The sequence below is a fragment of the Grampus griseus genome, assembly GCF_964374135.1.
Source record: "Grampus griseus genome assembly, chromosome: 10".
NCBI classification, from domain to species: domain Eukaryota; kingdom Metazoa; phylum Chordata; class Mammalia; order Artiodactyla; family Delphinidae; genus Grampus; species Grampus griseus.
In genome coordinates this window covers 89,826,778-89,848,887 of record NC_139004.1, presented here as the reverse complement: position 1 = coordinate 89,848,887, position 22,110 = coordinate 89,826,778, and the positions used below count along the sequence as shown (strand labels likewise).

Genomic DNA, 22,110 nt, shown 5'->3' with positions numbered 1-22,110 from the left:
GAAATACAAAAAGTTTCCAATACCTCTTTTAAATAATGCATCATCAGGAGTCTCTCATACCACGTATTTTTATATACTCAATAGTGATCAAATAAATCTTCTTTTTTGTTTTTCAATATTCCTCTTTGCCAGCTAAATCTTTTTCCTTCAAAGTAACTCAGTTGGATAGAAAATTACCTCCCACGTAATAACGAGTTCAGACCGACTTCCTCCACCTCCATTGATGTTTGTTGGTGCCATGACAGGGACTAAAGCAACCAAGAGAAACATAGGATGGCAATTACTAAAGTACCTCTTCATTGGGAAGAATTTTGTTTTTGGATTTCACCTTTCAAAATCTCACGCAGGCACATTATGAGAGAGTCTTGCATTTTTAATGAACATAAATTATGTTTACACATATCCAAATTTCTAGGAGAGAGGACACAGTTGTGTTTGATACAAGAGCACCCTGGCTCCAAAATTAATTAAAAATCGACTAACATCGTATATTTGACATTATTATGCATCATCTACTAATTGGCAAAATGATGTTCCATTCAGATGGTAACTGCGACATTGCTGATTTAGTGCCTAATTATACAGTTGTGCTGTAAACAAGTTACTTAGGCAGTCAATTATTTTTTTTTCAATAAATAAACTAAAATAATTTTTCTTTTTGTTAGCCATCAGGGTATTTTAACATTTAAAAATGAATCCTTAAAGATATATAAATTTTTTAAATTCTTGTTTTATAACTCTTTGTTTGAATCTCAAATCTCTCAGTACAGAACAGGACTTTTCCTCTAATTTTTCACAATCAAAGTAAAATGTTCTCTGATCAAGGATATGATTGAGAGGATTCCCTGGGTTTAACTCTAGGACCCTAAGTCTCAGTGGTAGAATATTCCAGACACTGATCATTTTTACAAATTAGGAAAAAATATGTCCTTCAACTATACCCTTGTGAGGACTAGTGTAATGAAACATAAATAGTTCAAGGCAAATTGTAAAATCGATGCCAATTGTGAGCATGAATAGAGTATCATAGTATATAATCAGAATGAAACTTTATACATGTTGCAGTGTTAAAAAGTATTCTTTTCCCTGCAATAATAGCAAAAGTATGCTAAATCTGTGATAATGGGTAAATCTGCAGGATATACTTTATATATAGATAAAATTATCTATATCGATCATTTTTTAATTAAAATATGTAATGTTTAATTACTCATTCCAAGATTTTCTCCCACCATTTATACCATTCAGATAAATCTAGACTACTTATTTTATTTATTCCCATTTCATACATATTTAACTCTATAAATGATACAGTGATATAATAATCTCATTGTTCTTTTAAGTAATAACACCAGATGTTATCTACTTTCATATTCAGATTGACCCTAACTTTGTCTGCTTTGATCTTCATAATTTATTTAAAAGATTGCCTTGAACCTATACCCTGTCTTCTAAGCCTTCCAATGCCTTTGGACAAAAGCAGCATGAATTGGAATAGCTTCTACAGTTGCAGGGTTTCTCGTACTTGACAGTTTACAGTAACATATTTCAGGACAATTGAATAGTTTAGATACATAAGGAAATTATTTTAAATTATACTTTAACTCTTTGCAAAAGTTTCCAATATTCTGGGTAATAAAGCTCCCTCTTTTCTTCAGTTTTCAAATGAGCCATACGCATCCTAAAGCCATATTGAGAAGAACTGTCTTTGATGATAGCAGCAAACAAACAAACAAACAAACAAAACCTCACAACCTCTCACTTCAGTATGATTTGGAGCCTCAGGGAAATCATTATGAATACCAAGTCTCATTATGCTACTGAAATGAGAGCGTCCATGGTTAACAGAAGGTGACATAAAAACTTTACTGTAAAAACTTTAGAATTAACATCAACCCTGCCCAAAACTATCATAATATAAATCAGCTGTAAACAAACAATCTGAAATTGAAGCTAATATCCAGAGTCATGGACCACGCTTCTAGATTCTTATCCAGTTGGTCTGTGGTAGGGCCTGGGAATTTCTATATTTAGACATTTCCTTATGTCAGTCTTTATCTCATTTAGGTTAAGGCCCACTGTTAATGGTGAATGCTGGTGCCTAAGTCTGGATGTCTGGGTTCAAATCCTGACTTTGTCCAAAACAATCAACTAACATCCTGGTCTTCCTTTTCTTCCTCTTATCAAAGTGAGGACCCTCCTCTCAGCTCTAAACTTTTAGAATGATTTAAGATATCACTACCAAATATGCTGTTTTCTAGCCATAATCCTATAATAAAATGATTAGCATTACCTTTAGTTTAAAAAAAATGATTTATTGACATCTGACAGTTGCACACACTGTTGAAATAGTTTGTTCTTGTTAAACTAAGCCAGCAGCATCAGTGATCCTCCATAGGTGACTGGATAAGAATGTGAACTTTGTTGGATACATGCATTGCTCAGATCAAATGTCACCTTGGATGTGAAAGTTTAAGAGTGGAACAAAGGATCCATTGAAAAGAGCTTAAGAAGGTGTGATTTCTGAGACAGGTTCCACTTGTATTCTGCTGTTCAGTGAACCAGTTGATGCTCAATTAGCACTTCTGTTAAATGAGTTTAAAATTTACCTCATTTGCCTGTGGAAAAATTTATACTATCGCTCAATGAAGCTGCAGCTAGGTCAGAGTTGAGAAATAGATGGAAATGTGTGGCTGGCTGCACCATCAGAGTCTCAGTTAATTCTTGGCTACAACATTTAATGAAACAAGCAGTAACTCATTTGCATTTACAAATCTACAGATTCTTGAATGGATTTTGGCTAGAAAATAGATGAGATGAGAGGACAGCTTTTGAAAAATTCTAATTTTTGACATGCCTGCTTAACTATAATCGTCTCTTTTTGAATTCACTTTTTGGGAGAAAATACACCTTGCTCTGTGCACATACAAATGGAAAATAAGAGCCACTGATTTACTGCCTCTGATTTTGGACCAAAAATACTACCCTTCTCACTTATTTTCTTTAGGAACTATACTTTAAAAGGTCTTCCACATCTTTAGAAGACATTGATTTCTTACCTGATGCTTTGGTTCTTAACACTTCTGATGGTTTACTTGGTTCTCCAATCCCAATGCTATTCCCGGCAACAACACGAAACTCATATTCCACCCAAGGACTCAAACCAACCACTGTTGCATTGTATGTCTTACCATTGAGAATTTCTGGAACTGAAAAGAAGGGGATGCTTCAGGCCCCTAAATTGGCACTAGTTAAAAACAATCAGTTATTCAATTAAACAAACACACCATCTGTTTTAGAAAATTATTCAAAACTACTTGTGTCACTTACCTGTAGAAACAGCCTGCCAACCCACAGAAAATGGTGTCCGAGCCTGAATACTAAATATTTGAATGGGACTGTTATTATCTGAGCCTGGTCTCCAGCTTAGTTGAGAAGTAGTACTGGAAATGTGTTCCACTCTTACATCTTCTGGGGGACCTGGGGGACCTTGAAAAATATGTTTTATGATGAATATATTGGAAATTATTAAATTCATGGATTTGGGACAGGGATAGTCTAATCTGTTATGCTTAGAAAATAAAATATTGAACATAATATATTTTAGCACATTATTTGAGATAAGTCCCTATTAATTCAACTTACATGGTGAGAGATTAATTTAGAAATGCTTCCCTTGAAGATTAGAAAATGCCAGTCATGGGATGGTTGAATATCATCCGATAGGGAGTTAACCTCAAAAATTGAGAACCGTTCTTGTCCATTCTCTCTTGAAAGCTAACTCAAATAAATGCATCTGATATGGAGACCTTCAGGAACATGTGACTTTGACCCTGCTCTGACAAGAATGGTTTATTATGAATAGAAAGCATATCTAAATTTTAGGGACCGACACTGCTTGCTAAGTCTGACCATTCCTTATAAAGAGACAGAACCCACTCATTTCAATTTCCATATCTACACCCGTACCCTGGAGTCTTAGAGTTTAAAAAATAAAAAAATCTGTACTATTTATCTCACTTTTTTATCATAATGTGGTTACTCGAAGATCTACCATGTATCAATACATATTAACATTTTTGATTGTGAATAAACTGTGTACTCATTCATTTTCACCATTTATGCTTACCCCTCACAATAATATCAACTTCAGCAGATAAACTTTCGAGAGTTGTTTTTACTGTGCATAGATATTTTCCTGAATGATTTAACTGAATATTCCTTATCATCAAATCCCCAACAGATTCCTGCAGATAGATAGGGAAAAAGGTATAAAAACATAATCATACCCAGCAGGTCCCTTTTTTTTTTTTTTTTTTTTTTTTTTACAGCTGGATAAATACTAAATATAAGGCAGCTCTGAAATTAGGAGATATACTAGTATCATTATAGTTTCTCATATTTGATCCTTTTTATTATCCACTTTATTATAATTGCATCCAGAACACAAGCATTTCTAGGAAAGACATAAAACAAAATAACACAAAACAAAAACAGATGCAACTTCATAAACAGACAGTGACTATCCATGCAAATCAATATGGGGAGAATAATTATGAAAGATGTTGATTCATGTAAAAGACTTGATTCATTTTATTAAGCACTTAAAAATTTCAGCAACTTACTCCTCCAATCCTCTCAAAATGAGCCACTCCTTTTTTTAAGTCTATGACATCTCCATTGAAAGACCATAGAAATACAACGTCAATGGAGGGGTCATGGGACACCTGGCAGGGTAGGACTATACTCTCGCCAACTGTAACATCCATTTTGGAAGGTGGCACGGTAATAACAGTCCTCTCTGTTGAGAAAAAATATTATTATTATAAAAGTTTATCAAATGCTAGCATATGGCTATAAAATATATATTTTGAATGGTTTTGCCATTGTTTGAAATTATATAAATACAACATGAAGCTCTACTATACAATATGAAAAATTATATTCCCACTTTTCAAATATTTCTGCATTAATCAACGTAGCCTATTACTTGTAAGAAAATTCAAGACATACTTTCATTTATACTTAATATAAAAATAAGTAGCTCATAGAAAACTGTGGACCTCAAAAGACAGCAGTCCCTACGTAGAGAATGCACCACACCATTTTTATTTTATTCTGAAATTCCAGCCACAATATTACAATCCACACAATGGTTACAGCTGTAAATATTCTATGTTAATTTCATATACTATGAGACAAATTGCATCCCTAAGATCATAACTACATTAGTTTATATTATATCGAGATTTATAATCATAAGCTTATATTTGAAAATGTGAATACAACATATTTATTCTATTTCTGACATAGCAGTGATAAAAACTTTCTATTTTAGATAAAGGTGCAGCACGAATAGGAAATAGGTAACTTTTTTCATCGAGATTTTACAATTTTAGAATTACACATCCATCATAAAAAAATTTCTCTCTAGAAATATGAGTCACAATATCAGCCCTTGCTCTACAAGTCATGTCATGTCACTGACCCATTTCAAAGAATAATTCCAAACAGTGTTCCAGCTGGACTTGTGAGTCCTATATTTCTGTGGTTAAAAGAGACTCATAGTGATATCATTTTTGACTACATTTTTTATAACAAAATACATAGTTTTGATTTTAGAGGACTAAGAATTGACTAAGATGGCAACTCAGTAAGCACACACACAAAAAAAACCCTGGACATACATTTGGATTTAGATATGCACTATCTTAGCAAAATAAAGTATGTTTTAAGGGATTTACATTTAAGAATTAGGGATTTTGGAAAGTTATAGTGAAAGCAAGTATCATCCATAAAGAAGTTTCAAAACAAAATGAAATGAGGACCCTGGAAAATCTCTTTCTCTAAAGATCACTCATAAGATAAAGTTTTACCCTCTAGGATATAGGCTAAAAGCTTTACTTTCCTTCTGGCTTCTTTGTGCTGCTCAAGAAATCAAAGTAGCATTGAGGTTGAATTTATATGTTCATATGGATGAGTGTGCCACTGTATTTTATCAATAGAATGTTTAAGTATTATTCCAACATTTTAAAATTTGTGATTGTTTCCTTAATAAACAAAAAGTAGGAAATAAAAATCTTGGACTTTAAGGTGCATATTGATAAAAGAGTCATGGAAAAATAAAAGCACATATTTTATTTCTGAATATAATGAAGAAAATCTAAATCTACATCAGATTGTATCTATGTCTTCATATTTTCATATTTTAAAGATACTCTTTACCTTATTATATTAGACACGTGTACTTTTTATTCTAATTATTTCTGGGGAAAAGTTTAAAGAATGATTTTGTGGACTAAGTCCATTCTTAATTCCAAGCCGCCTTCAGACGTCTCCCACAAAGAAAGAATAAATACTAACCAGGGTTTCAATAACACATTTTAAGACTAGAGAATATTTTCCTTCTTGTAGTATCCTTGAAAAAAATATATCGCTAATATCTTATTTACACTTATGGGAGGATGACTTGGCTAACTGGTTGTGCTGGTAGAGCAAAATTGCTGTGATTTACAGTTTTGGATCATGCAGTTAAAATCATTTTCAGACATTAAAAATGAAAGCCTCTCCTTCCATTTATGGCACCACAAAGTGGCAACATTAGACAAATCATTCTCTATATACAGTTTGTCAGTAGTATAGTAATAATGACTAAAACGTCATGAATAAGAAGCATTTATAATTCATTATAATGTTTACATGTTCTCACTAGTTCATTCATTCATTAACTAATATTTATTGAGCAACTACCAAATTCCAGCTGTCTGCTAAGTATCGGAAATACAATGGAAGGAGAAGGAAAACAAAAAAAGCACCAAATAAAAATGATGTGGTGCTTGCCTTCACAGAGATTTAAGAATAAAATGAGAGGCTGATGTTAATCAAATCATACTCAGAAATACATAGTTACAAATGTGATAAGTGCCATGTATTAGAAGTAAATGATTCTATTAAAATAGTGAATCCTGAGGGATCAGTTTATTGGGAAAGGGTTGCTTTAGCTGACAGTAAAAGGCAAATAGGAGTTAGCTAAGTAAACATAATAGGCAGGGAGAAGTAACTTTATTCACTATGCAGGCAAGAGCATTTACAAAGAATCTGTGCAAAGAAGAAGAATGGTTTGTTGAGGCAAGGCAGCCATTTAGCTGGAAAGAAGTGTTGGAGAGTAAAACAGGAGTGGAACGTGGAGAATATGAAGCTTGGTGTTGGTGGTAGTCAGAATGTAAGCTTTAGATGTTTTTAGGGCCAGCTACATAGTTTTTGGGTCACAGTATGAAATAAAAATGCGGGGTGTTTTTCTTTGAAATTACTTTGCTTTAAAAATAATATATTACCGGGGCTTCCCTGGTGGCACAGTGGTTGAGAGTCTGTCTGCCGATGCAAGGGACAAAAAAAAAAAATAATAATATATTACCTACAAAATGTAACAGGGTAATAATGATACATGAGTAACAACATAAACATACAAATTGCAAAAATATATTTTTGATTCAATTTTATATATACATTAAATAATACTTTATTAAAGTTATATCTTGATTGATCATAAGATTTTTCTCACTTTTCTATAAATTTATTAGGTCATCAGAATTTATGTTTTAGCAATTTTATTTTTAAGTGATTGACATCGGTTGCACGTGGCAAATGTAAAATCGCAGATGCTTTTTGATATTTTTTTTATTTTTGCAAAGATCTTTCTGTTGATGCAATTGTTATGGAACCGTTGAGAGTATTTTATAGGCTGTGACAACATTGGAATAAATTTCTGATAAATTATTTTGAAATGTGAATCTTAGATCATCTAGAGCTGATGATTCTCAAGGAACAGTCTTTTCTAGAAAGATTTATCTCTTCATACAAATCCATTCTGTTTAAGTCTGAATTGAGATGTAAATTTTTTTTTTTTTTTTTTTTTTTTTTTTTTTTTTTTTTTTTTTTGCGTTATGTGGGCCTCTCACTGTCGTGGCCTCTCTCGTTGCGGAGCACAGGCTCCGGACATGCTGGCTCAGCGGCCATGGCTTATGGGCCTAGCCGCTCTGCGGCATGTGGGATCTTCCCGGACCAGGGCACGAACCCGTGTCCCCTGCATCGGCAGGTGGATTCTCAACCACTGCGCCACCAGGGAAGCCCGAGATGTAAATTTAAACAATGGAACTGTTACATTCTTCGGACATATCCTGTAACTTGTGGAGGTTTCACGAGAAACTGAAAGTGGCTTAATGGTTTGTGTGTAATCCAAAACGCCTGTTTATGCATTCTACTGCTGTATCTTTTTTTTTTTTTTTTTTTTTTTGCGGTACGCTGGGCTCTCCCTCTTGTGGCCTCTCCCGTTGCGGAGCACAGGCTCCAGTCGCGCAGGCTCAGCGACCATGGCTCACGGGCCCAGCCGCTCCGCGGCATGTGGTATCTTCCCGGACCAGGGCACGAACCCGTGTCCCCTGAATCGGCAGGCGGACTCTCAACCACTGCGCCACCAGGGAAGCCCCTGTTAATTTTTTTTAAGATAGGAAAACTGGTTTATTGTTATGTTGAAAAGATCCCCTTGTCATTTAAAAATACATTCTGAAATATTTATAGAAGAAATTATGATGTTTATGATTTGCCTCTAGATATTTGAGGTGGATGTTGGGGAAGTAGGTGAGGGTATAGGTGAAACAAAGTTGGATATGAGTTGATGATTATCAACCCTGATTGATGAGTACATAGGTGTTCCTGGTACTGTTTTCTCTACTTTTCTGTGTGTTTCTAATTTTCAATAATAATAAAAGAAAGACATAAAGGAAATGATGGGGGTAGTGAATATTTATATACAGAATAGGGAGACATCTTTTCCATTCAGCTTCTAGTGTGAAGAGGACCGACCACTTTTTGAAGGTTATTCTAAGTTTGAATGACATGCGTTAATGGAGAGTTCATAAAATTACAGAATTTTAATATTTACTCTTTTCAGTCTGTTTCAGTGAGATTCAGATCATACGAAAACAGCTTGATCTAACAATCCTATCCTTAAGAAGTACAAGGAAAGGCTTAATAAAATATATAATGCTTTTGATGAATAGCCTTACTCAGATTCACCTTGTCAGAATAGACAATGATATTTCCAGAACCCATCTTTAGTTAAGAGCACTTCAGGAGACATGAAAACTAGTAACAAAGTTTCTCTCAGAACTGTTAAGCATGATTTCTTTAAACATAAGTGTGCCTTGTTCCCTGTATCAATGGCCAAACACTCTATTACATATCATGATCCCCAGCTACATTTTTACAAGCCAGGGATGGCAATCCATCATGTAATTAGTCTTTCCTGAGCATCCAGAAAATATTACTTTTGGTCACTTTTTGTTTGTTTCTCTTGTACTTTTAACTCAGTTGAAATCTCCATCTGTGAGTGATAATCTTTCACGGTCATTGTTCAGAATAATAACTGCTCAGGTGGTTCTGAATTATCAACTCCTCTCAAAAGATTGACGAATGTTAAGAAAAATCATCAAGTCTTTCTCCCTCTGTACAACATGTGATTCTGCCTTCATTTGTCTATGACATTATTGGAAATGTTATTAAGATACTGATATAAAGTAAACTAGTGTATAAATAGCACTTAAAACAGGTGATGAAAGTCTCTGATATTTTCTCTCATTAGTTAACTTGTGAAGACTAGAAATAAAAACTTCTAAAATTTGGTCCTCTTCCTAATTCCTCAGAATCTCAAATTAGCCTCGTATCAACATATTAACTCTTCCCATTGCTTTTAATTTCTTCTCCAACCTGTGACCACATTACTTCTGTTTATAGGAGTTTCATTAGTATTTCTTTTAGTGCAGATTTGAGTGATAGGTTCTCCGAGGTTTTGTTTGGTGAAAGCATCTCTGTTTTGTCCTCATTTGAGAGGATATTTTGCTGGGAGTAGAATTTTATTGGTTATTGTCTTTCAGACCATTAAAAATGTCATTCCACTGTCTTCTTGATTCCCTTAATTCTGTTGTTATGTCAGCTGTCATTGTCATTGTTATTCTTTTGAAGATAATGTGTTGTTTTTTTTTAATTGGGATGATTTTTCTTTCCTTTGTTTTCACTACTATGTGCTTATTTAAACTTTCCTTTGTGTTTATCCTAATTAAGGCTCATATGATTTCCTGAATAGATGGTTGATGTCATTTTCAGTTTTTCTGAGCTCTCTGGAACATCTTTCTTCAAACTGGTCATCCCACATCCCTTCTCTGCCCCTTTGGGAACCACAATTTCATGTATGTTAGACCTATTCACCATCGACAATATATTCTTTGTGTTCTTTTTTGTCTTTCCTATTGCATTTCCTCTCCATATTGGATATCTTGTATTTACATATCTTCCTCTTTACTAATCGTCTTCTCTACCATATCTCATCTGCTGTTAAGTCAGTCTATTTTGTTCTTAATTTTAGCCTTTGTATTTTTCACTTCTAGAACTTCCAACTGATGTTTAATACATGCCATTTCTCTTCTGAAATTCTCCATCTTGTCATCTTTTAAAAAAACATACTAATCACAATTATTTTAAAACCCTTGTGTGATAGCTTCTATCAGCCATGACTTGTTGCTGTTATCTGATATTTCCCTGGGTTTTGGTCATTTGGTCCTGGCTCCAGCTATTCTTGGTAACATTTTATGAAATGTCAGGCACTGTGGCTCAAAATGTAAATATTTTCATTTTGTTGTATTTTTCCCAAGAAGACTTAGTTTTTAAGCAGGCAATTGAAAAAGAGCAGAATCTAGTCAGGAATTGATACAAATTGAGTCTGAAGTCATTGATTTTAAGTCCTGGTCAATTTTGCTCTGCTTTTATTACTAAGGGCATAATCCCTGAGGTGTCTTGATTCCAGATTGAATTGTTTAGCTGGCCTCATTCTATTTGGTTGATTATGAGCCCCACTTTTTTCTTTCTGGCACTGTGAGAACACCAAAATTTCTGCTTGAGATTTTTATTTTTAAAATATTTTTACATTATTTGTGATTGATATTGGTACGATGTTTGTGTGATAAATTCTACTTCAACTAGTCAGGACAGAAGTTTCGCCAATATTATTAACTTTTTTAATAGATTATGTGTAGGGTTGGAAATATTTAGGCCATTTATCAGTAGCTTTTTAGATAATAGCTTGAACAGTATGATACTTAATGTCATTTGGAAAAAGAAGTGAGCACTACTTTGGACAGATGTAGAAACCCTTAACATAAAAATATACTAATTGTTTATTCAGTATTTTATTCAAAACCATTTAATTAGTATTGAACCCTTACTTTCTTCCAGGTGTACATCAGTGTGAATACTGAGCAAATAAAACAACACCAAACTGAGGAGCCTTTAGAGGATTTGCATAACAGAGGCAAAAAACTCATCTACAATTTAATAGGAACACTCAAGCTTCTAGAAGGGAGACAAAGATGGAATTGAGGCCCATACTTTTGAGGCTATGGGTGAGTCTCTTAATTTCAATATTGTTATCATTTTGGGCCGGATTATATTTTGTTGCATGTATGTGTAAGTGGATTCAGAGTGAGGTGGGGAGGCTGTTCTGTGCATTATAGGATATTTAGCAGCATCTTTGGCCTCTACCTACTAGATGTTAGTAGATCCTTCAGTTGTGACAGCGAGAAATATCCCTACACATTGCCCTATGTCCCCTAGGAGGCAAAATAAACTTAGTTGGGTATCTCTGTGCTAGAGACACACTTTGGGAAAGTGACAGTAATGGTTTAAACTAATGTTTGGTCATTGAAGTTATGGGACCCTGGTTAGATTCTTTACATATCTTGACGCTGAGTCCATTTGTTGGACAATGGGATATGGGGTTTGAAAGAAGGAAAAGAGTGAAAATGACTACAAGGATTTGGCTTGAGCAAGTGTCGGTGTAGGCTGTCATTAATATAGTGGGGATTTACTGTGGCAGGAGCAGGTTCTGGGAGTGAGAGTTAGGAGGTTAGTGTTATGATAAAGTAAATTGGTAAGTGAAGATAAATTGGCAGTTGGATTTGGGATTAAGATAGATAATTAAGCTGGGTTATCATTTTGGGAATTAGCTTGTAGATTTTAATTCGAGGACAGTTCCCTGTGATATTCCAAATTTAGGAAATTGGTAAGATTCAGAGGAACTAGAAAAGGAAATTGAAAAGGAATGACTCAAGATGTTAAAGGAAAACCTGAAAAATACTATGTCCTGGTAGCCAAGTGAGAAATGTGTATCAAGAACTGTGTGATCAGTAGTCTGATACTTTAAGTAAGATGACTGAGAACTGACCGCTGGATAAAACAGTGTGGAGGCTACTAGTCACCTTGTTAAGAACAGTATTGATGAAATGGTAGGAAAATAGCCTGGTTGCATGGATTCAAAACAGAATTGACCAGAAAGATTGAAAAAAGCAAGCTCGTATAGACAATGTTTTAAAAGAGGTTTGATATAAAGGAGAAAAGTCAAATATGGCAGTAGCCGGAGGGGAAGTAAGGTCAGAAAATGACAGCTTTTTAATGATGGGAGTAACAGTATGCAAGTACAATGGTGGGAGTGATGCATTAGAGGGGATAATAGAGATGAAAAAGACAAGTGAGGGAGAGGGAGGGGGTAAGGAGAGAGAGAGAGAGAGAGAGAGAGAGAATGTCCCTGAATGTGAGAGGGAATCATATCTAGTGTACAAGTGGAAGATTTGAGTCCATGACCCATAATCTCCCAAACTGTGCTTTCTAGATTACTTGACAAATTTTGTTAAGCAAAAAATAGCTAAAGCTTGACTTCTTCTAAATATTAGCAGAGAAAAATAGTATCACAATAAAAAATAGGATGTACAACATCCTGGCGATAATTGATTACATAGTATTTACTTCAAGTTCTTTATAAACATCTAAAAAATGATGCCAAAAGAATTTTTTTTTCTAAGACATTAATCCACCAAAACAGAGATGAAAAGGGGAGACAAAATTTGAGGAACTGGAATGAAGTTGAATGACTTCTAACTGACTTACTGTAAAGGTCAGTCATAGGCTGGCAGTGGGAAGGCTGAGGAGAAAACTTATTTAGCATGTCTTTATGAATTAATTCATTTTGGAATTTATGAATAAGATGCTATTTGGTCTCAAGAATGTTTTCCCATCTCAGAAGAAGACCAGCAAATTACTTTCCTGAGAGGATGTGCATCAGAGGGTCTCTGAACTTCTGGTCACCAAGCAGTTAAGGGTGGGGGGCTTCTACTGAAAATAGTGGAATCAAGGAAACATGTACAGGGTGAGGGCTGAGATCCATGTGTTGTAACCTTCTGAGGGTGCTGTCTGCTGGGCTTTTGCTCTCCAGGCAGGAAACCTGGGTGGGAGGTGAGGGACATTTTCCTAGGGATCTGATGAGCCTACAAGAAAAGTTCCAAATATAGTGACCTTAGAGTTTTCCAAGGAAATATCTTGGCCAGATCATCTAAATGTGAAGTCCAGTCATTCAGAAATCGCCACACTAGATCAGAGCTTTCTGTAAGACTTTTAGTGACCCACTCTTAAATATGAGCAGACAACAGATGCACAAAGTATCTTTGTACACCTCTTAATAAAGGATAGGGATTAAAACAAAGAAAGAGAAGAAAGTAGTTTGGGACAACAGAGACCATGCATAAAAAATAAACTAGAAAAACTACAAGCAATATTTTCAGAGGAAGGGGGAGAAAAAGAGCAAGGCCAGAAAATAAAAGGACACTTAGAAATTCTTTCAAAATAGCAAAAACAAAAATACAATAGAAAGTCTGGAAGATAAAGTTGAGAAAATCTCCTAGAAGATAGAGCAACAAAGCTATAAAATGGATATGAGGAGAGAGAAACAAACAAAAGTGTGTATGTGTGTGTGTGTGTGTGTGTGTGTGTGTGTATGTGTATATATAAATCATGAGCATGTATATAAATTATATATATCTAAATATATATATAATTATATAAAATACAATATTATATACATAGATAGGTAAATAGTTACATACATACACACACGCATAAACTCAAATACCAGTTTAGGAAATCTTTTAAATAATAAGGATTTCAGAAAAAGAAATGGAGTAAATTATTAAATTATTTGGGAAGATATTCCAGGACCAAGAACTACGAGTTTCCAGGATGACGAAGTACACCAAATGCCCTGTAAAAAGGTTGAAAATAAATTTACACCATGGCACATCATCATGTAATTGTGGGACACTGGGAAAAACAGACTTCTAGAGAGAGAGAGAGAGAAAAGATATCACAAACAACAGGTCAGAAATCAAAATGGCTTCAGCTTTTAGAGCAGAGTAACATCTCCAAATTTATGAAGAATCCTGATTTCCAGTCCAGAATTCTGTTTCCAACTAAACCATCAATCAAATGTAATCATAGTGTAAAGACATTTTCAAACAAGAAAGATCTCAAAAACATTGCATTTTTCTTAAATTGGTTCTCAGAAATCCATAGGAAGATGCAGTTCATCCAAATGAGGAAGTATGTCAAGAGAAAGGTATGGTGCTTAGGAAACCAGGCTTCCCGTCACAAAGGTAGATTGATATTAAGGGAAGAAAGTTGAGATATAACTGAGGGATGAATTGTTGCCAAGTCCGTAGAAAACTAAGCAAACAAACAAGAAAATTACTAACTCTAGGAAAAGCAAGCACAGGAAAATCAAAGCTAGTATTCTGAAATAAACCCTGTAGAGAAAACAAACAAACAAGGAAATCAGTGTGATAGAGTCTTTAATTCCCCACCTCTGGCAAGCAAGAAATGGAGGAGTTTTTAATCTTTATTAATACATTTTTCCTCTTTGTACATATACTTGCAATAGGCTAGGTTGTTGTATATCCACTAAAATCTACATGCAGTACTTGGTATTTATATTATATTCCACCATAGGCAGAGCATGATTTAATTCCAATTTACAAAGTAACCATGGTCAGTATATTACAGTTTCTCTGCAGTTACCATAACCCATTTATCTTCCACTTCAATATTTAAATGATTTAGAACAAATATTAAAAGACTACCCTGAGCCCCAGAGTAAAAGAAACAAATGAAGAATTGTCTGGAGAAAGTAATTGTCTAAAATTTGAGTTGTCTAAATGAGAAAACAAGTCTAAGTATCAGGCAAGGTAACACTGAAAAATCCCCTAGCAAGTAATAATGTAAAATGTAAACACAGATCTTCTATATTAACAAGTAATCAAAACAGAGCCTGACATCTATTTAAAAAGCGCATGCACTGTAGATTCTGCTTAATGAATTAAATATGCCAACTACTCACTTTCAAAGCAGTAATACATAATAGGCAATGACTATTTATGGGATCATATTTATATTTCCTATAAATAGATAGCATTCGCTCAGTCCTCCAACTGTAACTTTATGCTGGGTTGTAGTAAAACATCAGGTTGAAGTGTTCTGTAGTTTTAAAAGGGATGGAATGAGGAAATTTTACTTTGCTTGCCTACAGGACCTAATAGAAAATGTTTTCTTCTGAACATTTATGTTGGGATAAGGGTAGATGAAATGAGAGAATCAAATCCAGAAGAGGAGAATCAGAGTCAATCAATTCATTTGATTATTTTTCCCCTCTACACTCCCTTGCCCCCTCCTACCCCGTTCCTTTTTTTGGCTTGAAAGAATTTGCTAATAACTGTTTCCTTGAGTGTTCAGGATCCACAGACCTAAAACAGAGCTTGCATCTGAGGGTTTTTTTTTCTTAATGTTGTAATGACATACATTTTTCCTAAAAAAATGTCGCTAGAGCTTGAGTGAACACTGTGCTGGTTTAGAAATAGAATGCCTAAGTAACAGAGGAGTCTAATCACTTCTTTTAGCTTCAGACTGGAATCAAGAAAAAAATTACAGAACTTCCAATTCCTAACCCAATACTCAGGGCACAAGTGTGTACAAGTCTGGGAAGGAAACTGGAGACAAAGATATTTATAATTCAAGATTTTTTTTTTTTTTTTTTACTACACAGATTAAACCTACTGTTGGTCAAATTTTGTTTAGTTTTGTTCATTTTTAATAAAAACAGAAGGTTGACAGCTAGTGATTTAAGCTGAGTGAGAGAAGCCAGATGCCAAAGAGTATATTCTGTATGATTGCATTTGTATGAAATGTACGGCAGAAAAAAATCATAACAGTACTTGCTTCTAGGACTGGGGTGGGGGTAGAGATTGATTAAGAAGGGGCATGAGGGAAATTCTATAGGATGATGGTAATGTATCTTGGTAGAGTTAGGGGTTACGCAGGTGTACGCCTTTGCCAATTTTCAGCAAATATACACTTAAGACATGTATTTCATTATATATGTAAAGTTTACCTCAAATGATAAAGATGTAAACAAATATTGAACTCTATTTAACAAAGGAAAACTGAAGTATTTAGGGGGAAGTACTAATATCTGCAAGTTACTATAGTTTTATTTTCTTTGAACTTTAAACAGTGTCATGTAAAAGTGTCTCATGTAAGTATTATTACATAAATTTACTAGAAGGGAAAAAAGAAGGGAAAAAAGAGTTCTGCCACTTAATAACAAGGGAACTTGGCAAGTACTTTCAGACGTCTATGCCTTAATCTCTAATGATCATCTGCTTCAAAGTGTTGTTCGGAGGGTTCAGTGAGGTGATATACATAAAGCAGCTATAACAGTGCCTGGAGCAGAGTATGTATATTTAATAGAGTGTAATTAATGATAATAATAAAGAATACAACATCAAACAGCAAAAACAAACTCTTTAGGATTTCATGCTAGTTAGTAATTGAACTAGTTAATCTAATTTCAAAGTTTCTGCTTTTCATCTCTTTAAGAAGTGGTATGTACTCATCTGTCTGGCCTCTTTATTTGGTATAAAGCACAAGCTATACACCCCCTATTTTTGTTAAGAATAAATAAAACAAAGCAAAATTTTAACCAATAATAGGTTCAGTGATAATTTTCTTGCATAATAAAAAAGTGCAGACTTAGAATTCATTAATTATAATTAACATATAACATGCTTTACATTATATATTGTATAATATATATTTAAAAGAAAAAAGGCTGCTTATTAACATGCCTGGAAATTTCATCTGAGTGATATGTGCTACATTTTTAAAAGACTATGAATTAAATTGTTATGAAGATAAAATAATATTGATATTATTGTGTTTGCTTACATGAAAGCTTTTTGTTTGTTTTCTCCTTTATACTTGAAGAGATTATGGAATTCAGGTCTCAAGAACTCAGCGTTATTTTCAATACTGGAGGGGGGAAGAAAATTTCATTTCTAGACAGTATAAAAATTCACTATATATTTTTTCACCTTAAGAATACTTCCATTAATAATTTTTAAATCAATGCCTTCTTTCTATTAAATGTTTTAATTCATTCTTGTAGAAAATTGGAATGTAGAATTAAATATTTGAGGAAAGGTATTAGCAGTACTGGGAGACTTCAACCACTACAAAAAGATGGATGTATTCCATTGTGTCTTGTCATTTCTGTGAAATTGTATTTTTGGTTTACTCAGTGAAGCTGGGCTTCTGGATACAGCTGGGCTCAACACCTCAAATCTTTTAAACTGCAGTGTAAAGCCACAAAGCCTCCAATTATCTACCTATCTCGATATTTTTCTTAGTAAATGTAGAACCATATTAGTGAACACCCTCATTCTGCTGGAGAAAATGGATAGGCCACTCTCCATGCTGATAAAATAAAGACTTCTATCACAAAGAATAAACAACTAAATGAGCAGCAATAAACTTAATTTGCACATTAGATATGCTTTTCCAAGTTCCGACATTTCAGTTGAAAATAATGCTGAAGCAATGAGGCCTATAATTGGACATCCAAAACTTCTCCAGTGGGGAAACGAAAACAAATGTTGCCTGCAAACAAGATCATTTTTATAGCCTGCTGTTACTCTGCTTTTTAATAATTTTCCAAATGCCAGATCAAATAATTTCCCCTTTTACGTGATTTTCATACACCTCTTAGCGTATGTACACATTGTAATTTTACTAAGTCCCCACAAATGAAAACATTTAAACTCTCTTTCCTTTCCATTCTCTGTCTGTGCCTATGGAACATGTCCTCAAATTACACTGGGCATCTGCTGGGGCTCTGGTAAGGCTGGTGCTAATTGCACTCCCTGTGTTGAATAACAAATTGCTTTATCCTGTCGCATGGTGGAACAGAAATTTCCAACATACAGTGCAGATAACTTCAGAATCCTCTTGACACAGATAAGCCATATCAACTAAAAACTAAGCTTGAAAATATCTTAGTTCTGTAACTATTATCTTTTTACATGTTATCTAACAACAACATTTTTTGCATGACTGAGGCAGATAAGTAAATTCAAAGAAAGATGATTGTTTTATCAGCTTTACTGAAATTTCTCATTTGCTCCTTACCACCCTATTACCAGAAAGGTCAGTGTAAGATTTTGATTTGAGAAATAAAATTATATTTGACTGTATAATGACAATCAGATGAACATTATAGACAAGAAAATGCAAACATACAGACACACACAGGTGCACACACACATATACATACATACACAGAGAAGTATTAAATTGTCTTAACAAACAGCCAAATGGCTACACTCTTAATAGTCAAGAAAATATTTGAATCAATGCATAGTATTATAATTCCTTCTCACATTAAAGCTTCAGATTTGTAGGTTGTAAAATAATAATTTTGGCAGTGATATCTTCAACATTCCCACATGAAAGGGAATTAGAGATAGCAGTCTAGTTAAGAAGCTATGCTAATGATAGACTTATCTTAGAACTGTATTTGTGTAAAAATCCCACAGTTTAATAAAGATTATACATTACAGATCAGTAATAAAGCAAAGTTTCTAAAGATGCTTTTATCCATACTGTACACATTTTGTGTTTATATAGTTTTTTTTAAATGTATGTGTTATTATGTATATGTGTTTATTTATATTGCATATGATGGTTACTGTCAATGGCAAAGAAGCAAGAAATCCCCAGATCCCTTTAAAATGGCACGTGGATATTTCATGAAGGTTAAAAATAACAAACACAATTTCCTTCCCATTATTAGATATAAATGAGTGAAAATAACTTGATATTCATGCATATTGAGATAAGCCCTTTTTGCATATGTAAATCATCCTCTGGTATTATGCTGAAAATACCAGAACAGTGAGTTCTCTGCATGAAGACTTTCAGATTTTCATGTATTTTCATATTTGTCCCCCCTTTCAGAGTGTGGGTTTCTCTATGTATTAGAATTATGTAACTACAAACCGTAAAATTGGGAAAGTGAAAGCATTTACAAGTTTGTTATTTGCCTTTGATGTTCTTTATTGTGAAGTATTCTAACAAGCGTAAACCCTGAAAAATTGAGAACTTTCAGATTTTAGAGCAAGGAAGTCAGGATGGAAATTATCTCTGAGAACTAAGGGGAATGAGGTGAGATCCTTTCACTCAATCAATAAATATTTATTGAACACATACAGTTCCCAGGACTGTGCTAGAATTTGTGATGTCCCTGCCTTCTTTATGCTTCTTTTCTAGAGGAAGGGAAATATAGGGGAAAAAAAATACATGTAAATAAGTGAATTATATCCTTTGTAAGAAGATGAAATGTACCACAGAAGAAGAAAGAGTAGGAAAGATAAAGTTGACCAGGAATGTAGATTGAGATAATTTTGTTTCAATAGCTCCAGCAAAAAAACACTAGAAATAAGCAAAAATATATCAGTTTTTTAACTGAGCATTCTTAGTTATTTTCTTACTCATAGACAGAGTGGAGTGCCTGAGGATTATGGTGTGTTTTATGGAATATCCCAAAATACATATCAACTTAATTCTATCTTAAGAATTAGGAACCTATTTAGTAAGAAACATGGCTATGTTTCACCTCTACAATATCCAAATTCCATAATTTGAGCTAAGTTAGTAGCTGCTCCTGAGTTTCTCACATTTATGTGAGTCTTCTCCTTTTACTTTTCTTCCATTAATTAGTAATTGACAGCATTAAGACAGCATTTAGCTAAAGGCTAAAGAAACATTTGAGGAAAAGAAACTATCCATTTAGCTCAATCTATTAACTTTTTCTCTTAGTCTCTGGGGTGAAAGCATCCCCATCATTGTATTTTAGCAGGAAAATTATTGGTCCTACTCACGCATCACCAGTATTCTACCAAAACTTTCTTTGAGAAACTACGTTTCCACTACTAATGTCTTCATCCTTAAAATTTCATATTTTAACTCCTCCTGGATTTCTCCATACCTGTAAGAATTAACTGCAATGCCTTTTTATCCTCTACCATATTTTAATCTTCTGCTGTAATAAAAATGAGTGCATACCACCTGTAGTTTCTTAATTTGAAATAAGGTAATCTCCTCTGTTTTTCTTCCTTAATGGACATGTTAGTTCTTCAGACATAAAGCATTCACACTCTTCAGTACATGAGTATTGCCAAAACTTTGCTGGAGAAATTCCCTATTATTAAATATAGCTACAGTACATTCCTTGAAACATTAAGTCCATACCTGTCTTAAAAACCTGATGACAATACAATCTTAAAGAAGTGAAGTTTTTCAAATTATGCTACACTGGTTGAATTTTGATACAAGTTCTATCATTTACATTTCCCCTGAGTGTTTCAGACAATTGTTGGCATAATATAATAGGCTTGAGATAAAGTTGGAAGAAATATCTTCCAGGGATAAAGATGAGTGTTTATTTTCCTTGAGACATTTTAAAGGATAGTTGAAGTATAGCAGCTAACTACTTTTTATTGTATTTATTCATTTTTAATAGAAATGATGATAAAGTATCAATTGCTGAATTTAATCATTTGGGCTTAAGTAGCTGCTCAAACTTGTCTTTCAAGACAGTCATTTTTGTCATCCAGGAGGCAATAAAATGATAAAAGTGACCTGGCTCCCCCTAAACAGACTAGTTTTATGAGCTGAGCTTCAATAAAGTAGCAAAGATGGGGCGTAGATGCATCTAATGCTAATTATGTCCCTTGGTGATATATGTAGTTACATTCGGATTGATACTAGTTTAAAAGTCTCAAGACTAAGGTATGCACTTTTACCATCTGAAGTCGTGTGAGCGTATGTGTTTACTGTGATGGCAATCTAATAATAACTCAAATGGACACTAATGTTTTAATATTTTTTCTTTGCAAAGAACTGCTTATTAAGGTGAATCTAAGAGAGTCTGCATTTCACTAATTATGTACTTAGAGTTATAGAAAGAAATGAACTGATTATGCACTGGGCAGCCTTACATCCAGGTAAAAATTTTACACAAAATGAGTTTCTGAAGGAAACTTCACAAAAAAAATATCACCCACTGACGTCAACAAAATGTCCATGGCTTCCCCACACTGAGGCATCTGTGGAAATCCAAAATTTTTAGTTCAAGTTTTAGTTTTGTCTAATTACCCGCTGGACAGCTTTTCAACTGCCAAGGTATTCACATCTACCATGTTATTCCACTGGCAAAGTGAGCATGCTATTAATGAATATGGGAACACAACTCTTAAATAAAATGTGAAATCAAACATTTCACATATACAATATGATAATACAGGGTTGACACTGTGATAGAGGTCATGATATGCATACGTATCTCCAGTGTTCATCAAGCACAAATGAAGACAGTAAAATACCTTTTACAACTAGGCTGCCAGTGTTCTTGGCAACACCAAACTGATTTGTAGCTATGCAAGTGTATGATCCGGCATCCAACCTGGTAACGTTATGTATCTTGAGGCTGCCATCCTTCAGGATAAACACTCTAAAAAGAAAATGTATAATTAACATAAGTAAGGCTCGTTAAAACTGGTAAGTCTTAACCACCTATTTTCATTTTAAAGCATTACTGAAACCATGGGTGCATTTGTTAATATGCATGTATTCCTTTCCTATTATTCTGCTTTTAATTGTGAGCAATCTGCAAATCCACATATTAGAATAAATGACATTTGCTTTTATTCTGACACAGTACTGATAATTATTTTGCTGTAACTTGAATTATCATTGCTGATTTCAATGCACATTAAAAATCAAATGAGTGCTTGGTGCTACAATGCCCATTTGCTTTATTAATAACAAACACAACTAGTTACTATG

General features: G+C 34.0%; 1 protein-coding gene across 4 annotated transcripts in view; it reads right to left on the bottom strand.

Annotated features, from left to right (window-relative positions):
* Positions 1–22,110, bottom strand: part of CNTN6 (contactin 6) — a gene marked incomplete at both ends in the record, with an annotated part of 231,904 nt that overhangs the window by 20,898 nt on the left and 188,896 nt on the right. For all 4 annotated transcript variants that reach the window (XM_082664009.1, XM_082664010.1, XM_082664012.1 and 1 more), the window contains 6 exons: positions 178–248; positions 3,060–3,209; positions 3,331–3,489; positions 4,130–4,247; positions 4,626–4,801; positions 21,648–21,775. In XM_082664009.1, the coding sequence (XP_082520135.1) occupies positions 178–248; positions 3,060–3,209; positions 3,331–3,489; positions 4,130–4,247; positions 4,626–4,801; positions 21,648–21,775 (802 nt within the window). The remainder of the gene's footprint in view (positions 1–177; positions 249–3,059; positions 3,210–3,330; positions 3,490–4,129; positions 4,248–4,625; positions 4,802–21,647; positions 21,776–22,110) is intronic.